The sequence below is a fragment of the Eleginops maclovinus genome, chromosome 23 (genome assembly GCF_036324505.1).
Source record: "Eleginops maclovinus isolate JMC-PN-2008 ecotype Puerto Natales chromosome 23, JC_Emac_rtc_rv5, whole genome shotgun sequence".
NCBI classification, from domain to species: domain Eukaryota; kingdom Metazoa; phylum Chordata; class Actinopteri; order Perciformes; family Eleginopidae; genus Eleginops; species Eleginops maclovinus.
In genome coordinates, this window is record NC_086371.1 from 21,745,148 (window position 1) to 21,763,791 (window position 18,644).

At 40.1% G+C, this 18,644-nt stretch overlaps 1 protein-coding gene across 4 annotated transcripts in view; it reads right to left on the reverse strand.

Moving 5' to 3' along the window:
- The window catches only part of il1rapl2 (interleukin 1 receptor accessory protein-like 2), a 398,203-nt gene that overhangs the window by 140,167 nt on the left and 239,392 nt on the right, over positions 1-18,644 (reverse strand). For all 4 annotated transcript variants that reach the window (XM_063876302.1, XM_063876300.1, XM_063876301.1 and 1 more), the window contains 2 exons: positions 17,690-17,859; positions 15,935-16,038 (listed from right to left, as the gene is read on the reverse strand). In XM_063876302.1, the coding sequence (XP_063732372.1) occupies positions 15,935-16,038; positions 17,690-17,859 (274 nt within the window). The remainder of the gene's footprint in view (positions 1-15,934; positions 16,039-17,689; positions 17,860-18,644) is intronic.

Here is an 18,644-nt window from a genome sequence, read left to right on the forward strand (position 1 = left end):
TGTTTGTATGTGTTGTAGTTATACTGTAATACTTACTAAATCAGTTTGCTTACCTTGAGCAGAGTTTTTGGATCCAAACAAAAGGATTTCAAAATAGTTACTTAGAATAAACTTAAAAATCTAACGTCATAATCATCTGATGATTTATGACGTTCATTAAATTGATTAAAGCTTAATTTAATGTCAAGATTCCTAAGTACCTAGTTTCACCTATAGTTATGAAGGGTGGGTCATGACCAAAATAATGAGGTTGTGGAAATAAGCGGCCTGTATAGGGTTTTTTTCCGGAGGCGGGCTGGCATCTCCCTAAGGGATAAAGTGCGAAGTTCAGTTATCCAGGGAAAGGTGCCAGTTGAGGTGGTTCGGGCACCCTGTAAGGATGCCACCTAGTCGCCTCCCTATAAAGGTTTTTCCAAGTATAGAATCGGAGGATGAAACCCTCTTTATTAGTCACATACATGCACACAGCAGAGCACACACAGTGAAATTGGTCCTCTGCATTTAACCCATCCTAGTGCTAGGAGCAGTGGGCAGCTATCGTGCAGCGCCCGGGGAGCAATGGGGAGGGGGGGATTGGAGGTGTCCGGTGCCTTGCTCAAGGGCACCACAGCAGGGCCTAGGAGGTGAACTGGGACCTCTCCAAGTAGCAGCCCACTTCCATATTTCAAGTCTGTTCGGGGACTTGAACCGGTGACCCTACGATTCCCAGTCCAAGCCCCTACTGACTGAGCCACTGCTGGAAGTTTAGCTGGAAGGAGACTGAAGGGCTGACCCAAGACCAGGTGGAGGGATCATATCTCAATGCTGGCCCAGGAGGGCCTTGTAATCACCTGATCAGAGCTGGTTGAGGCCCGGGAAAGGGACGTTTGGGGTCATCAGCTTGAACTTCTTCCTCGGAATCCAAATCCGGGTGAATAGATGGATACATATTAAGGTATACAAATAAAAACTTTTGAGGCGAAGCTATTGTTTCTCAAAGTTGATTGATATCAAGAACAAATTACTAGCTTGGGCTAAATTTCAAGCAAGTTGAGTTGAAAGTATAACATGGAGGTAATTAACAGCAGGCAACTGATTAGATCAAGAATCACTGGCGCGTGAGAGGACTTTTTTGGTAGCCAAGCAGCATAAATGACGGTGAAAGGTAGATAAATTGCAGGCTTTCATCTGTTTCTTTCAGATGGAATAATTCTTGATCTTTAATGTGACCTCACCACAGTGATTAGTTGAGAACCTCACGTTTACTGAAGGGGTGCTATTGGAATTGGAAAACAAACTAGAGAAAATAAGCTGGTTTCAAAATGATGTCTAGTGGTGCCACACCCTGCAGTAAGAACACAGCATTAGATAAGAGCTGTGGATGTTATTGAGTTCAAAGCACAGCCATTGCTATAGAGAGATGGCTTTCCAACACTACCATTCTGAAACACAGGTTGCTTGGTTTTCACAAATCCTCCTCTGCCCTCCTTTCGCCTGTGACATAGTCTATTTCTCCGTATCACTACCAAGCCAGATTGTATTTCAGAGCATCGTAAAAACCCTGTGAACATCAAAGTGTGAAAACCAAGGCCTACCAAGGCCTTTTTTGTTTTTAAAGACTGGCCAGAGCAGCAGGCATTGGCTGAAGTTGGCATACACTGGCACATGTTGGTCCACATTGGCAAGAGAGTAGAACTTACTCAATGGCTGCCAAGTCATAGAGGACTGCCAAAGAAACTTCAAATGTCCGCACTTCACTTCTCTCCCATTCTCCTGTCCTCTCTATTCTACCCTCCTATTACTATTGTCTGTTTGTCTTCCAGTCTCCCTCTCTCTTTATCACATTTTCTCTTCCTCTTTCCACTCGCTGTATTTCTCTCCTGCTCAGAGACTGTTAATCTGATGAAGAGAAAGGTTAAACATTTGGCTGGGATCGGAAAACACCCTAGTGGCAATTATGTGTGTTTGTCTTGTGAGTGAGTGTCCACAGGGAGCATATTCATCCGCTAATGTTAAGAGAAGCAGGTGGTCCATCTTACTATTAAAACCACAGGGGAATAGCTGAGAGATAGTACATTATTTGTTGGGAAAAGCCCTCCAAAATTACTCAAATGAGCATTTTCTTAGGTAATACCTCTATGGTTAAGAATGGTTTATTGTGTTTAACGAGAGTTACTTAGATGTTGCTCAAGATTAAAAGAAATAGAGTGAATATTATGGTCTACAGTGTACAAATCAGTCCTTTCATATGTTCAATAATCTATCCAGAACTCCTCCGAGGTTCTTTTTGTGGATGTATAAAATTTGACCATCTACTTCTGCCTTTGCTCCCAAGAAAGGACGGTTATTATTACTAAAACCAGAAAAAGTCAGCAGGAATATGTCAATATAGACCCCTTTTAGACCAGTCTACTGAAATTATATTTGTATAAATATAGTAAAACGTTGGCCCAAAATATGAATTATATTTCCTAACCGCTTTTAATTAGTTGTCCAATAATATGTACTCTAGCAATACAATCAGATATCAGATCATATTTGTGTAGTGGCTTAAACCTTCCTCGAGCCAAATCAGGGGGTATGATTTCAACGCACACAATAATCCACCACGAAAATCCACGTGTGTCTGGTGTGTGTGGTTGAACTAGTTTCGCTTTCCCCGTCTGAAAAAACAACCCCTTACCCATAAACAGACTTAATATAGCAAATAGGAGACCAAGGGGTGTCAACAAACATATTCAAGGGTGTAAACAACTAAGGTATTTAAGGTTGTTCATCGGAGAGTTTTGTTCCGTTTGATTTACCTTGCCCTGCTCTGTTCCCTTACCCAGCCATGAAAGGTATTTTTCTTCTAAAACTTTATACGTCCTGCACTTCGGTCCAACCTGATCTGCCTCCACATGACAGGTTGAATATTCAGGTAAGGCTCCTGCGTTCTTGAAAAGGTTTCTGGGACCTTAGGAAAACTCCTTTGGGCTCACTTTGTTAAATGATTAATGGGCATCTTATGTTTTTTTTCTTTAAATGGACTGTAGAGAGTTTAAAAGGAAACTAGAAGACCAGAACTCAAGAGTTCTGCCAAGGCCGCATCCATAAGTAGAAAGCACCGCTTGTATCCGACCTGTCCTGGGTTGTTACTTGAACCATGATACATCCTTCCACCAAAAAGGAGGGCTTGTATTTTTTCCATAAACCTTCGGACAAACTGAGAACTCAGAGAGAGAACAGAGAATGGGAATTATATGCAATTTAGACCCCAACTGAGGATGTTGCTGCTCATTTTCAGTGCCCCTAACCCAAAAGCAACCTCTACATTTTGAGCATTTGAACAAACAATCATTTCTCGTGACAAGAGTTTTACCAATTATCCAGAGAGCTGACCAGTCAGACAATGAGATGGATGGTAAATTCAGCCAACTAAACCAGTTGAATCCTCAACCATGCAGGCAAATATAGAATCCAACAACATGTCAGTACGCCAATCTGCTTGTAGTCCTGCCACGAAACCAAACCACCACAGACCCACCAAGCCAATTGTCCAGCCACGATGTCACCAATTGAGACAACCACTCACCAACCACCAACCGTTATCCAGCAAGCCAACCAATTCACAAACTCACTAGCCAGTCATTTTCCTTCACAGAGAACATGTTAAATTTCCATTTAAGGCGAAGTGTTGAAGTGAAGAGTGAGTAAAGGCAAAGGCATGAAATCTCTCATCTCACGCTGCCTTGTTCGCTATCCAACACTCATTATTTTGTTCTCTCAGAGTCCTTTTCTCTTTCAGTTTGTCCTCTGTCTTTCTCATACGTTACTCTCTCGTGTGTGTGCGAGTGTGAGTGTGTGTGTGTTCCCACCTACTTTTTGATTCCCCATCTCCCGGTCTCCTAGTGTTGGAGGATAGAGGCTTGGTGAAAAGTCTTTCTCACAGTGTTACAGCCTTGAAAGTAAACTGAGACCTCTTACTGTGTTTATCAATTTCTTTCCAAGTTGTGTGTGTGTATGTGTGTGTGTGTGTGACTGTGTTTCAATGGTGTCCTAATCATCCCGGTTGTATAGAGGGTCTCGGGCAGTCGCAGCACGACCTCTCCCCCTACCGCGGTCCTTATACCTGCAGAGAAAATGGATTTCTGCTTTTCTTTTTTCCTCCTCTCATTCCTCCACCTCTCTCTAAACCGTCCTTTCCATCTTTCTCTTCTCTCCATCAGCTTCCCTCTGTTTGTTCTCCATATATTCACCCTTTGTCCACATCCGTCCAATAAAACAGATTTTTCCTCGATTCTCCTACCCTTCAGCTTTTATTATTTCTGTGCCTCGTGTCTCAGGCAATGTTATTTTCCAGTTCAGGTCCGATAACAGAGCATGCCACTCCACCGATTCAAACTAAAATCATGTACAGGTCGCCACCTCTTTCTATTTCATATAAACCCACATACTTCAATAGACACAAGGAATCTGCAGTGTTTTGGAAATCAACAGGTAGTAAACACATGTCAGTAGTCCATATGAAATGAAGCGGAATAACCATCGTAGGATAAGGGGGCAGCAATATGCCCTGCATCATTTGGTTCCACAGAAAGCCATTTAAAGTAGCTGAAAAACATTTCTTTATGGCTACAACCAAGGTACAGTGGTTAAACCAGGAGTCATCACATGTGTTTTACAGAACATAATAGCACAGAATCATTTCAGAGGAGTCAAGCTGTTAATGGAACCTGCTCCATGGTCGTCCTCTGTCCTCTTCTGTGCGGTTCCTCTATGTTATTTTCTCTTACACAGCACCGATACAAGCCAGTGGGATGTGAAGCCCACAGGATGCAAGACCTGCCTTTGGGAGGATCTCGTTTTAAAGGATTTATGAATACGTCACTCTGGATTCCCCAATTAAAAACAAGCCAATAAATCAATGATTACCAGATCAACATACACAATGATGCAACTCAGGGACACAGTGGAAAACATACAGATACAATTTCAAACCAGCAATAACTCATTCATATCATACCTTTCTTTGCCTTAACAAAGACTTTTTTTGACCTTGTAAGAGCGATGACAGTGAACCAAGAGTGAAGTTGCGGGTCCCCTCCCACCCTGGAAACAAGCTGTTTGTTTTGCTCCTCTCTGGCAGGAGGCTGCGCTCCATGAGGACCAACACTGCTCACCACCTGAACAGTTTCTTCCCCTCTGCTACCAGCCTCATCACTGACAGTCACCCTTTATCCAACCCACAAACATTATGCAGGGGTGTACAAACTTTTTTCACTGAGGGCCACATAGAGAAAAACATACGAAGGACTGGTGTCCTAATCATCCCGGTTGTATAGAGGGTCTCGGGCAGTCGCAGCATGCCCTCTCCCCGTACCTCGGTCCTTATACCTGTAGAGAAAATGGATTTCTGCTTTCCTTTTTTCCTCCTCTCATTCCCCCACCTCTCTCGAACCCTCCTTTCCATCTTTCTCTTCTCTCCATCAGCTTCCCTCTGTTTTTTCTCCATATATTCACATTCATTCTCCACATCCCTCCAATGAAACAGATTTTTCCTCGATTCTCCCTCCTTCCCACCCTTCAGCTTTTATTATTTCTGTACCTCATGTCTCAGGCAATTTTATTTTCCAGTTAAGGTCTCATAAAAGAGAATGCCACTCCGACGGTTCAAACAAAAATCATGTACAGGTCGCCACCTCTTTCGAGTTCAAACAAACCCACATATTTCAATAGACACAAGGAATCCACAGTGTTACTAGAGGTCAGGTATATTGCCTCATAAGTTAAGTTATAAGTTAGCAAAATCAATCAAGTGTAGGTAAATTATGCTCGATACTTGAATATTTAATTACTTTAATAAAAAACTCAGCCTACATCACAGCTCTCCGTAGGGTTTCATTTATGTTGTTGGCAGCTCCTACCTTAAAACAGAAGCCTCAGGTTGCCTATAACAGGAGGAAATATGAAGGGTCTATTTCAAGCATGTTATGGAAATAAATTATTGGATTTTTTTTGTTTGTTCTTTGCATATTTACATTTAAATTTGGTGTAAATACTTGTCTTAAGCGTTTTCTTTTTTAATGCTAATTAGTTCCTTGAAAATACTTATTTTTATATTCTTTATGTTTTTGACCTACTTGTCTTCTGAGATTGTTTATGTTCGCACCACCAGATACCAAATCAAATTCCTTGCATGTGTAAACGCACCTGGCAATAAACTTGATTCTGATTCTGACAGCTAAAGAATGAGCTGAAACCCATGAAAAACTCACTTGAGCTGCATTCAAATGAAACACGGTGATATATCTCCGTGCTAACGTGCTGTTGGGTTTCTTAGAGACAGCAATGCCGCCCGACTAGGCGGAAACAAACCGCTTGAAATTGAAGCAGAGTGCTGTGCTCAAAGATCTAATTATTTCAACTGACATGTTACATGACATGTTTATGAATGAGTCTATATTAATTGCATATCAATATTTGCTTGAAATATCAAAGAGATCTACTTCTACTACTGTTTTGGTCTGTTACGTTGTGCAACCCTGCGTTACATAATGTGAATAAGAGTTTCTGAAAGCCTTAAATACATGCTTTCTGATATTTTCCTGCATTTTTCTGTTGAACCAAACCTCTGATTAATTTGTCATTTCTCCAACTTGGGAAAGCAACCAACAGTTAGCTCAACTCCAGACCTTTCCAAATTACTGAAAAACTTCCTATACCATGCCACCCAAATCACCGAAAATGCTTTTTTCCATTTCAAGAACAATGCTTGCCTTCGACCCTCGCTTTGCTACTGACGAAACACTCATCCATGCCTTCATCACGTACAGACTTTTGCAACAGCTTCCTCTTGGGCTAACCACACCAAAGGTCACATATAAACTTTGTCTACAGATGACTGCCTGCGCTCACCTCCACCGACGCCAAGACGATATCACTCTGTTCCTTCACAACCTCCACTGGCTCCTGGTGAATTACAGGATAAATGATAGCCTATAAAATATTCCTAAAGTCCTACCTGCTGCCTCAGGTCTGGAGATGAACCTTTATGACCACCAGGACTAAGTTCTTGACCCAGGGTCTTCTCTGTGCTGCACCATCCCTCTGCAATGGCCTCCCGAAACACAATCAGAGAGTCAACCACTGAACTGTCCTTTAAAGAAGGCGGCAAAACCAAACCCACAAAGCTTTCCTTTTTTCAGGTCAATTCCTTACTGCTTACTGTATTTTCTCTCACTGATTTTAAAGCATCTTGTTTTCTTTCATTCAGGTATGAATGTTTGTTGTATGTATACATTAAATGTTGTATTGTGTCCAGAACAAGAAAAGCACTATACAAATGTAAAATGCACCATTTTGTGTGTAGTTTCTCAGATAACTGAAACTACATACGAAAATGTAATCAAATGTGTTGATGTTTTTAGAAAAAGCTCAACAACAGTTATAACCCAGCATTGATATTATAATTCTTAGTCACAAAGTGAAGGCAGGATGTATCAGTGCTACAGTGTGCTGTCACAACCTCAGAGAGAAAGGAACATTTCTCTTGCTGGCAGCAACAGAGCTCAAGGCAGACCCAAGGCATACTGCGTAAATTAAAGAAGGCCAGGGCCTTTCTGTTGAGGTCATGAAAAGCATCAATATAAGGTGTGTATAGCAATCTCTTAGCTTTGGGCCAACCGATTGTAGTTCTATGTTTAAGAATTCACCTGAGATTTTTCAATGTTAAAACAAGACGAGACAACAGGTAGTTATTCTGATATTCTGCTTTCTTTCATATTATTTGTTTATGCCTAACATTGGGAATGAAACCTGGCTGAACTCCTCAGAACATTGAATTACACTGAGCTAGCCAGCATTGTACAAAATACAATAACATTGAGACTCTCCTGCTCCAGACCATTCATCAATTAAAATCCTGATTCTCGCCATGCAGCTGCAGGCCTTAGTTTACCAAACACACTTGGAAATGTGATGCATCTCGCATGTCCAAGTTTTCTTTTGTCGTACAAACTGTGTATGATGTGTTTGTTTATCCAACACGACGCTCAACACTGAAATGAACGTTGTTGGTTTCTACTTAAGTTAACAAACAGTTTGGTTTAGATGCATGAATGTAAAACGTTACTATCAATATGTAATGTGGTGCCTCTTGAGAGACATCAGAGCGATATGGCTGAAATACCATGCCTATAAAAATACATTAAAATGTGTAGGATATAGAGCTAGGAATTGGAGGAAATTGGAAATGTAGGCTATTTATCTAAACATTTTATTACAAAGTATTGCAATACCAGACCCTTTTTCACTCTGCCGCTCCAAGAGTGGGCTGCTCTGAATATTCGAATGGTGCATGCCATCAGCCCATCCATGTTTCGAACGGTCCAGTTTGTGAAAAAGTGCAAACAGAATATTTATGAATACCCATAATTAGCAGAACCACTATCACAAAGGCAGCAAAGAGGAAAGAGTGCCAATCCACCAATGTAAAACACTACTGTAAAATCAACGATAGAGAAGAAACAAACAAAAATAATAATCTGATCAAGGTTGAGAACTACCAATTTTAAATGAATTAAGGTGAGAAACAAAACGATGGGTCTTCTAATGGCCTCCACTGCAGCAAGGGAAAACTGGTACAGGTACGGAGGAAAGACATTCCATAGACACTTGTTCTTTTCCCCTTGACCCTCTCCGTCACGCCTTGCTAATGCACTAAAGATGATGAGGACATGGCATCAGACACACATCCATCACCACAAAGATAAGGCCTGGGCAAATGGATGGAGGGATGGATTGGTGATTGCAGGGAGGGCTATAGATGGAGGAGTAACAGGTAAGTGGGTGCACAGCAGGGTACATAAACCAATATAGTCAGGATGTGAACATAGAACAGGGGTAGAAAAAGTCATTGCCATTATGTAGTGGCTTATTTGCGACATTTTCAAAAGAAAACAAATGAGTTCAAAGTTACAGAACCAGTCACATTACTGCTTAGAGGTAGATTTGTAAATTGTATTGCAAAATAAAATGTTTTGACTTCATTGTTATAAACTGTATCTAATGGTTCTGGCTTTCAATGTCAAATCACACATGGAAGTCCAGTAACACATGACAGCTAATGGCATTCGTTATGAAAATAAAACTACTTAAAAGTTGCCTCTTGTAGGTGAGGGGAAAAGCAAATGTTTGTTTTAATGGTGAGCACAGTTAGTTAGTATGTGGTAAAATGTTACTGTTTAATTGTGGAAATAAACCAGGCACTAGCAGGCATGTTTATTACAAATATAAACAAATGATTCTTACTTATTAAATATATTCCCATTCAACTGACTGGGATTCTCTATTATGTTTTGAGGTGAATGAGTATAACCCAGATTACAGCTTTAAAGACACATTTCACTTTTGTAAATTATTATTATGTTAAGGAAACAAACCACTAACTTATGATAGAAACAAGTGATGTAAAATAAGTATGTTGGTAACATTTGTGAGGTTTTACAGATGTTATTTTAAAACGTTTGACGGTTCTGAGCTTGGAGGCATTTGCTGGTGAAGTCTTACTAAAACAATTCCAATCAAATGTTATTCATAACAAAAACGTTTCACAAAATGAAGTTAAAATTGTTTTTTGTGAACTTAATCTTTTAGAGACCATGCCATTACTAGATATGGCAAATATGTTATATGAGCAAAAAGCTGTAGATTAAATCCCTGCAGTGACTCCAAACAATGCTTACTCATTGTCAACTGTGTCAAATACAAAGTATCATTATTAATCAACCCCAAATATTTATGATAATTAGGATATTCTAAGATCTCTGAAGCATATTTCCCCTCCCAAAAGCCATCAGTTTGCTCCTTTATCAGCTGTAACAGAGCTCCCCACCGACACTCTTAGTGCACGTCAAACTGATCATCAAAGGGTTGATCAAAGAGTTTCTACAACTGTTGCAATATTCAATAACAGCCACAAACACGGTGCCACATTGTCAACCTTCTTCTTAAGATACAGAACAATTGCAAATCACTGGATGCTTATAGCATTATTATACTCTCTGAGCTTCCACACATCACTTTGATTCAGATTTGTGTGGTTTATGGTACAAAACAACTTGTTGGTATCCACATCAGTCATGTTGGTTTGTTTTTCTACCCCCTGCATGCATGTCACAAAGACATCACTGGGAGACTCGTATAAAGTGAAACACTGATACAATGAGGCTGATTTAAGACTCGACATCCTCCACAGGCTCCTCCTGTGGGGTTTTTCCACCCTCCAATAGATCATTGGTGCCTATTTTTACCTTGTTTCTCCAATAATCCACTGTTGATAAGCAAGGCCGACCACTGATGTTGATTTAAAGGTGCCATAGAATGGAAAACTGTATTCACCTTGGCATAGTTGAATAAGGAGAGTTCGGTACAATGAACTAACATAATGTGAACCTCAAACACCATTGTTTCCTCCTTCACGTGCAAATCATGAATATGCATATCACAGCGGTAAAACGGACGAATCACAACAATCCCTGTGTGTGACGTAACACACGGTAGTCCAGCCCCAACATTTGCATACACCAGCTGCTGGAAACACTAACGCTAACACTTACCACTCCATAACGTTGCTCTCCAATCTCCGACCAACTGACTGTTCTTCAAATTCATCAGTTTCCTCCTCCGATAAAGGCTCAAACATGGAAGGTTGGATGCTAATAGCCTCCATGGTTCATCTCTCACAGTTTAGCGAACTTCACTTACTTCTGTGGGCTCTGAGGCAGCCATGGATTGCTCCTTGTAAACCAGCCAATCAGAGCAGAGCTCATCATAATTATTTAAATGAGCCCCAAATAAGGCAATTCAGCTTGTTTCATTCTAGCACCAAAACATAGGGTTGTACATGGGTCTGTGAAACCGCATCTGGAGATTTTTTGGATCAACCAAAGTTATATACCTTCTTTGTAGACGTCAGAGAACAACTTAAAATACCAGATAGATGCATTCTATGGCACCTTTAAACAATATGTAAGCAGCATGTGTGTCAAGGTGAAACACTGTTCCAATTCCTGGAAAGATGACTTATTGGAAAGAAGTCCTAATTTATTTTTTGAATCTTCCTTTGCTCCACATAAACCAAAAACCTTGACAGCATACAAACAGAACAACAGACAAACAAACAAAGTCCAACCTTAAAATACATATCTATAGTCAAAGCAATACGTGAACTTAAACAATTCTTCTCTAGATGTTGATATCATATGGCTTAGTTGAATACTCAATTCTGATTGGTCATTTTGGACATTTCATTGGTTGTTAATTCTTGCTAATGGACTGCTGCTAAGGAGGACAGACCGTTGCTGAGAAGGATTTAGGGATTGATTTTAGTTGTTTTTAAAAGTAATGAATAGCCTTGGGGGAAAATTGGATATCGAATGTTATCGGATGATGATTAAAATTCGTTTTGGGAGCATTCATTTGAGTTGGTATGACACCTCCTAATTGGCTAAGTGGGTCATGGATCATCTTTTATAACACAGCTTTGGTGAATATTCATTTACCTGATTGGTTAATGTGGACATTCATCAGGCTGCTTTTTTAAATAGCAGACAATTGCTAAGGACACTCTCATCAAGGTATTGTGTGCAGTCATATCAATCCGCAGTAGAAGTCATATCAGAAAAACACAATGGAATACTTATTGTATACTCATTTATATATTTGTGTAGCGTATGAAGCTTTGTATTCATGATGGCTAAGTTTAAAAGGTAAAAAGACAAAGCGCTGGACATCAGAAAAAAGACAGAGTATGGGCTCTGGCACTGATTAAAGATTGGTTAATGGAAAACTAACTAGTCAGTTGAAATTCCAATCATATTGGAGAGAGGATTTACCTTTCATAAGATACATTTATTATTGAATTCCACAAAGCAACATTTCTATATGTGATTACACCCATAATATATCCATGCATTAGGAAGGTTAAGGCTGCAGCTGAGATGGCTCTGATGTTTTTGTATATTCTATAGGAACCTGTCTTCATTTCTATGTCGGTGTCGGGTGGAAAGGTGACTTTTATCTCAGGGTGCTGATGCGGGTGAATATTAAAGGCAACATATGAAGGTTCAGTTTGTTCTCATTCCCAGCTCATTAAAAAACGGCAGCTTCGTTAGTAGCACTATACGTCAAAATACAGAATTACACGTGCTCTGTAGTTCAACTTTTTCATGCGTAGGCTCTCTCTAGTGAGCGTACAAATTGTAATGGAGGAAGCCTTGTGACAAAGACTGAAAAGCCTCATACTCAGGATGTTAGGAGATGGATGGACGAGTTAAACAGACAAGGCACTTTGATCTAAGATAATGCTGTTTTTGCCCCATAAACATGGAGAAGCAGCACTCAGTTATTGTGCTCCAAATATCTGGAACAAACTACCAGAACCCTGCAGGTCCTGCATCATTTTCAATTGCCTTGTGTTGAAAGGTGCTATATATATATATATATACACTTTTCTTGCCCTGCCATGTGAAAACAAAAAGTTAACATTTAAAAAAAAAAATCAAGTACGTAGCGTAATAAACCTGTACATAATTACAGTTATCAGAAATAGTATCAGAAAAAGCTTTTGTTTGTCCCCCCAGTGCAATTTACACTGTTAATGCAGGGCAGATACAAAGGGAATTACAGTATGGTATATAAAATGTAAAGGTTAGCACACGCTAATAAAATAAAAATAAATATACATTCATAGTAACCTTTAATAATAGTTATGAATTATGTCAAATGTATAAAGTGATTGAAGTAGATACCATGAATAACAGTACAGCAGCCATATTACACAATGTGTTTTTTGAACTTACAGGCAATGTAATTGCACATCTGTAACATAACATTCATATTTACTTAAAACCAAATCATGATTTTTGGCTAATAGAGTATGGTTTAAATGTGCAACCTTTACCGCATGTTGAAGACATCGGACCACCCTGCAGGTACAAAAATAATGCGTCACAAAGGTATCGCCAAAGGGCTTTAACGATAGTCAGATTATGAGTTGGGAGTAAAAACGTGCTTCATTGTCACAGAAACAACAATTTATATGAGCTCCAGGGCAACAAATACATTAGAAGGTGAGTTCTCCAAATGGCTTTCTGTGCATAGTGACACAATCTAGATACAACCTTCTAGTAATATTATATGATCCAGTCGGTTGCTCCCTGCTAGGATATGAGGTGCTGTGCCTCTATGTGTGTGTGTGTGTGTGTGTGTGTGTGTGTGTGTGTGTGTGTGTGTGTGTGTGTGTGTGTGTGTGTGTGTGTGTGTGTGTGTGTGTGTGTGTGTGTGTGTGTGTGTGCGTGTGTTAATAAGAGACCCTGAGACAATGACAGACACCAAGCCCTAATTAGGTTGTCATGCTGAGAGAGCGAGGGGAAAGAGAGAGAGACAGAGAGAGAGAGAGAGAGAGAGAGAGAGAGAGAGAGAGAGAGAGAGAGAGAGAGAGAGTGAGAGAGAAAGAGAAAGAGAGAGAGAGAAAGAGAAAGAGAGCTTATTAAGGAGGATAGGTGTCAAACTCTGGCAGGAAAAGGAGGTGGGTGGAGAGCAGCAGAGGGGGAGGATGAGGGAGAGGGCGAAGAGGGGCGGTAAAGTGAATCTGGTGCCGATAAAAACAGGAGACGGGGGAGAGGGAGAGGAAAGGAGTAAGACGGAACAGGGAAAGAGAACAGGAGGAAGAGGTGTAGGAGATGGAGGCAGCTGGAGAGATGAAAGGACGGTGAAGGTAGGGAAGGTGTGCAGAGGAGGGAGGAAAACCGGATCAAGTAGAGAGGAGAGATGAAGATTTGTGACACATAGAAGGAGAGATGTTCCTCTGGTGAAATGTGAACGATGGAAAATGACTTCAAATATGTTGATCAATTAAAGAATTCAGTTTACTAAATGTTGGGTCTTGCTCTCCGTATCGTTTTGACTGGTAATCAGTTTGGAAGCTTACCAAGTAATTGCTGATGAGATTTGGGAAAATAAACTAGACTATTAAGACTTTTAAAAAAAAGGTTGCAACATGGAGATGGAGAAGTTGTCATGAAATGTCGTATAAACATTTTGTTCGATATTCAACCACCTGTTATCACGTGACCAAAGGCCCATACTTCATGGCATCTGAGCTATTTCCACGACAAGTGAAAATCTCTCATCCATATGTGAAGGCTGAGATGTGGTGGAAAGCTCGGATAACATAGTTACCACCTTAAGTTGGTATTTTTTCACCATAGACTCATAATGGGAATTGAATGTGTTTGTTGTAGAGATTATGGAAATGTGGACCCTTGCGTAACGTATAATGTATAACACCAAAAGCCTTCAAAATAAACTTAAATTTGTCATACAAATATGTAACAAATGCTTGTGTTTTTTTGCCACAGCTGACGTTCAATTGACCAGAATTCTTTCTGCGTAGTGACATGACCGCGCATAGTCCCTTGATCAAGGCGTCCTTAGGGAATTGTCTGCTAGCAAAAAACAGCAGAATGTCCAAATTGACCAATCAGAATCAAGTATTCAACTTAGCCATGTAATAATAAATGATAATGACCAACTGAAACAATTAGGAGGTAGAGTAGGGCCATACCAACACAAATTAATGCTCCCAAAACTACTCTTAATGGCCATTTAATCATTCTAAAACATGTCAGAATGAGGAGAGTTGCCTTTAAGAATAGTCATTACAACAACAACCATGCCTCATCATTACTAAAAAAAATAAGCCTGGACATGATCTTGTCCCTATGGATATTGGCTGACAGGAGTCAAAATATTTACTTTACACAGATTTACAAGAGGGCATATTTTAAATAAGTTTATTATGCACAGACACACCATCCGCCTGCAGGTAAACAACACTAAGCTTTGTTCTGGGCTACAAAGCCAACCGGTACACAACTTGATATCCCACCACCCCCACCACCACCAATCTAGTATCAAACAAATTCACACACACACAAACACACACACACACACACACACACACACACACACACACACACACACACACACACACACACACACACACACACACACACACACACACACACACACACACACACACACACACACACACACACACACACACACACACACTACACATCATAAGGGACTCAGGCCACATTTTGCTGTAGTGCCGACAGCCATATTGTAAATATTCAATTTACTAAACTGGCAGCAGTCCATGAAACTAGCAAGGAAAATATGCAAGTGCACACACATACACGTACACACACACACACACACACACACACACACACACACACACACACACACACACACACACACACACACACACACACACACACACACACACACACACACACACACATACACACACACACACACTCTGCAATACCTCAAGTGTTTAAATATTGTAAACAAATGTAAATAAAAATCTCAACTAAACTGATATTGTGCTACTGACTGTTTATTATTTATTCCAAGAATTATAATACACAGTATAGATTTAATGGTAAATACCTCACAATAATAACATACTGTATACAAAATGTTGAAACACTATTCAGCTGTGATTTGTAATATTTATTACTCGGGCAAGGGTGATTCTTTTCTAAAAAGGGATACTGAGCAATCTCAAATAAAATAGACTTTTTTGTATTTTTTCTCAGATCGAAGAAAGTGATGCTATGGGACCGGAGAGCTGGCTGACATTTGAGGATTATAAAGTTATTAGTCTGTTTCATAATTGTAAGTGTTTTGTCAGTAAACAAGCTCTACGGTCGCAGCTATGTGCATCACTTTTAAGTGTCCGCTTTTCCATTGTGTTTTTATTTGCATCAATGTTTAAACTGCAACGCGTTTCTCCTGATAGAAACGTGTAGGGCCGTTGTAATGCGCTGGCACCAGCCACCATAGCTGACTCGTTAAAGTCTCAATGTATTGGTTCAAATGGGTGAAATAGCGAGTTTACCTTAGTACACAGGTGTAGAATCCATTGTCTTCCATTTCCGCAGATCTGAACCAGATGGAGTCATCTTCTTTACTCAGTCTATGACCAGAGAAGATGATAGGCTCCTAAAGGACCCAATAAAACGACAGTGTTAGAGTGGCCGTCATTTAAATATAAGAGTCATTTAAATGAGGAGACATACATTCCCTCTCCCCTAAGGTATAGATAATAGAATTACAATGATATAGAGCAGAAAGGCAGAACATTAAATGTAAATGCTCCCAAGATGTGTTGCATTAAAGTGTTACCCTGAGGATTAGTAGGACAGTAAATTACATGTATCATCAAGTCTAAATGTAATCCAGCTAAATCCTGTTTTACCATTCAGATATAATCCACAGTGCAGGGAAAGGGGAACAGCGCTGTTTATTAGAGCATGTAGGGCCGCTGTGTGACTTATCAGTCCCTCTAGATTCTGCTTATTGTCTATTACTCAAACACAAGCAAGCCCACACAAAGAGAGGTCGTTGCTGTGCAGTCATATACCACACTCTGATCTTTACAACGTATGCAATATTACCATTTTTATAGTTTTTGCAGATAGTATGCTAGTGTCTGGATGTACTCCAAGTCTCTTAAATTGCATACACGTCTCCCACTCGAGCAAAAGGGGGGAAACAGGGGAATAGGTTTTAGGAGCAATGACACATCCTTTCCTCTGAATGGTCACATTAAGAGCAGCTGTTTCTGACGGTGGCTGAATCGATGGTCAGTCAGCTTTGAAAGGTAAAGAGACTTTTGAAAAAGTTGTCAGAGCAGCAGGGTTTTCTCTTTGTAGTGTGTTCCCTTTTTAAAGAGGACTTCATTTCTGTTACATATTTGTATTTTCTTTACTGTGACATGTCTCCATGCTTTAATGTGCAAAAAGCTCGTTATTTCTCTCATATTGCCTGTGCTGCAGCTCCTCTTTTCACCCTCTGTCTGAAACCAGAGCCCAGTCTGCTCTGATTGGTCAGCTGGACCGCTCTTTTGTGAGTGGTCAACTGCTTAGAGATATCCGGCCCCATCACGCACAATGTGTTGAAGCACTAGCCAATAGAAGCGTGAGCCTAACATAGTGTTGTCACTCTGTTATGGTAATGTACAAAGGAGTCAAATGGAGGCGTTTCAGGCTAGGGGGATGGGGTCGGGTGGGGGGGAGTGTGTAGGAGAGGAACCCCCTCTGGAGGGAACACAGGGATTTCGTCCTTTGCAGACCATTTACATGCACAAAAACCTAACACACTACAGGAAATATCTGGCCTAATGAGTACAGTATACATGCAACAGTATCCCAGTTTCTGACAGAGCTGTCCACCATTCATATAAACGATTAACACATCAACAATCATGCAAACATGTTAAATGGAATCTCCATTTGGTTACATTTGTATTGACCTAAATGTAGGAGACTTTTGTGTCAGTACAATTCATGTTTTTTGTTATTTCTGGCTGACATCTTTGGATGACTAAAATAAATCTCCAGGAAAATGACCTACATTCCACATCTCTCATAACTCAGCTATATTCCCCACAAAAAATATTTAGTGTTCTAGTGATTGCTTTTATTGTCAGTTTTCAGATGTACAACTGAAAAAAATACTGATTTGATCTTCATGAAACTTGGTGGAAGGATGCTGCATTGGCAAAGGAATATGTAATAACATTTAGGAGCCGGGATATTTCACTTATTAAATTCCCCTGTCCTTTCGAATGTCTTTCTAGTTGTGATCTTACCTCGGCATCTCCTTTGTTCTTGTACCAGATGAGGCGCAGTTTGGCGTTGGTGGCCATGGTGTAGTTGGTTCGGATGTAGCTGTAGAACAAGGCACATTTCAACCGAAGAGGTTCCCCGGCCAGAACATGGTACTGCTTCAGATCCACCGACCAGTCTATGCATCCATCCACTGTGAGGAGAGAAAAGAACAGACAAATATTAAGAATCTGGGGATGATTATACAGTATATATTCCATCATACAGTGAGGTGACCCCAAGTACAACTCCAGTTGAAACCTCAAGGGGAGATACATCGTGGAAACACAGAACTGGGTTAGAAAATGAAATAGGTTAGAAGGCAAAACATGTACCATCTTTCTATAGGAGTAAAATAAATGAAACTTAATATAGAAAACATGCTTTGTGAGAGAAAAGGTGATAGAGAGAGAAAGAAAAACATGGGAGAAAGAGTTTGAGTGACGGGAAGATATTTCATCTTGTTTCTTTGGCACTATTGATTTTACCTTCAAAGCAATAAAAACATTGAATTTCAATTTGAAAATGTGCATGTGTTGAAGGTGGGCTACAGCAAAAGAGAGTCAAAGAGAAAAATAGAGAAAATGTTACATTTTATATTTAAGTTGTAAGAGGGGGATTGTTACGGGGCAAATTGCTACAACGCCTCACATCTGCTGAGATGGAAAACAATGGATTCTACACCTGTGTATTAAGGTAACCCTCATTTTTTCACACATTTCCATCAACAAATGGAGACAACAGGTGCAAATGTGCTACGAGGGCCAGAAACATTTCCATTACAGAAACGCACTTTCAAAAACGATGCAAAAATAAAAACACAAATGTGCCAAAACAAATGAAAACGAAGAAAAATGTTCACCAACTTTACAACAGAAGCAAGCATTTAGAAAACATTCCTCAACTTGACGAAATATGAGCAGTGTTTACTGAAAATAC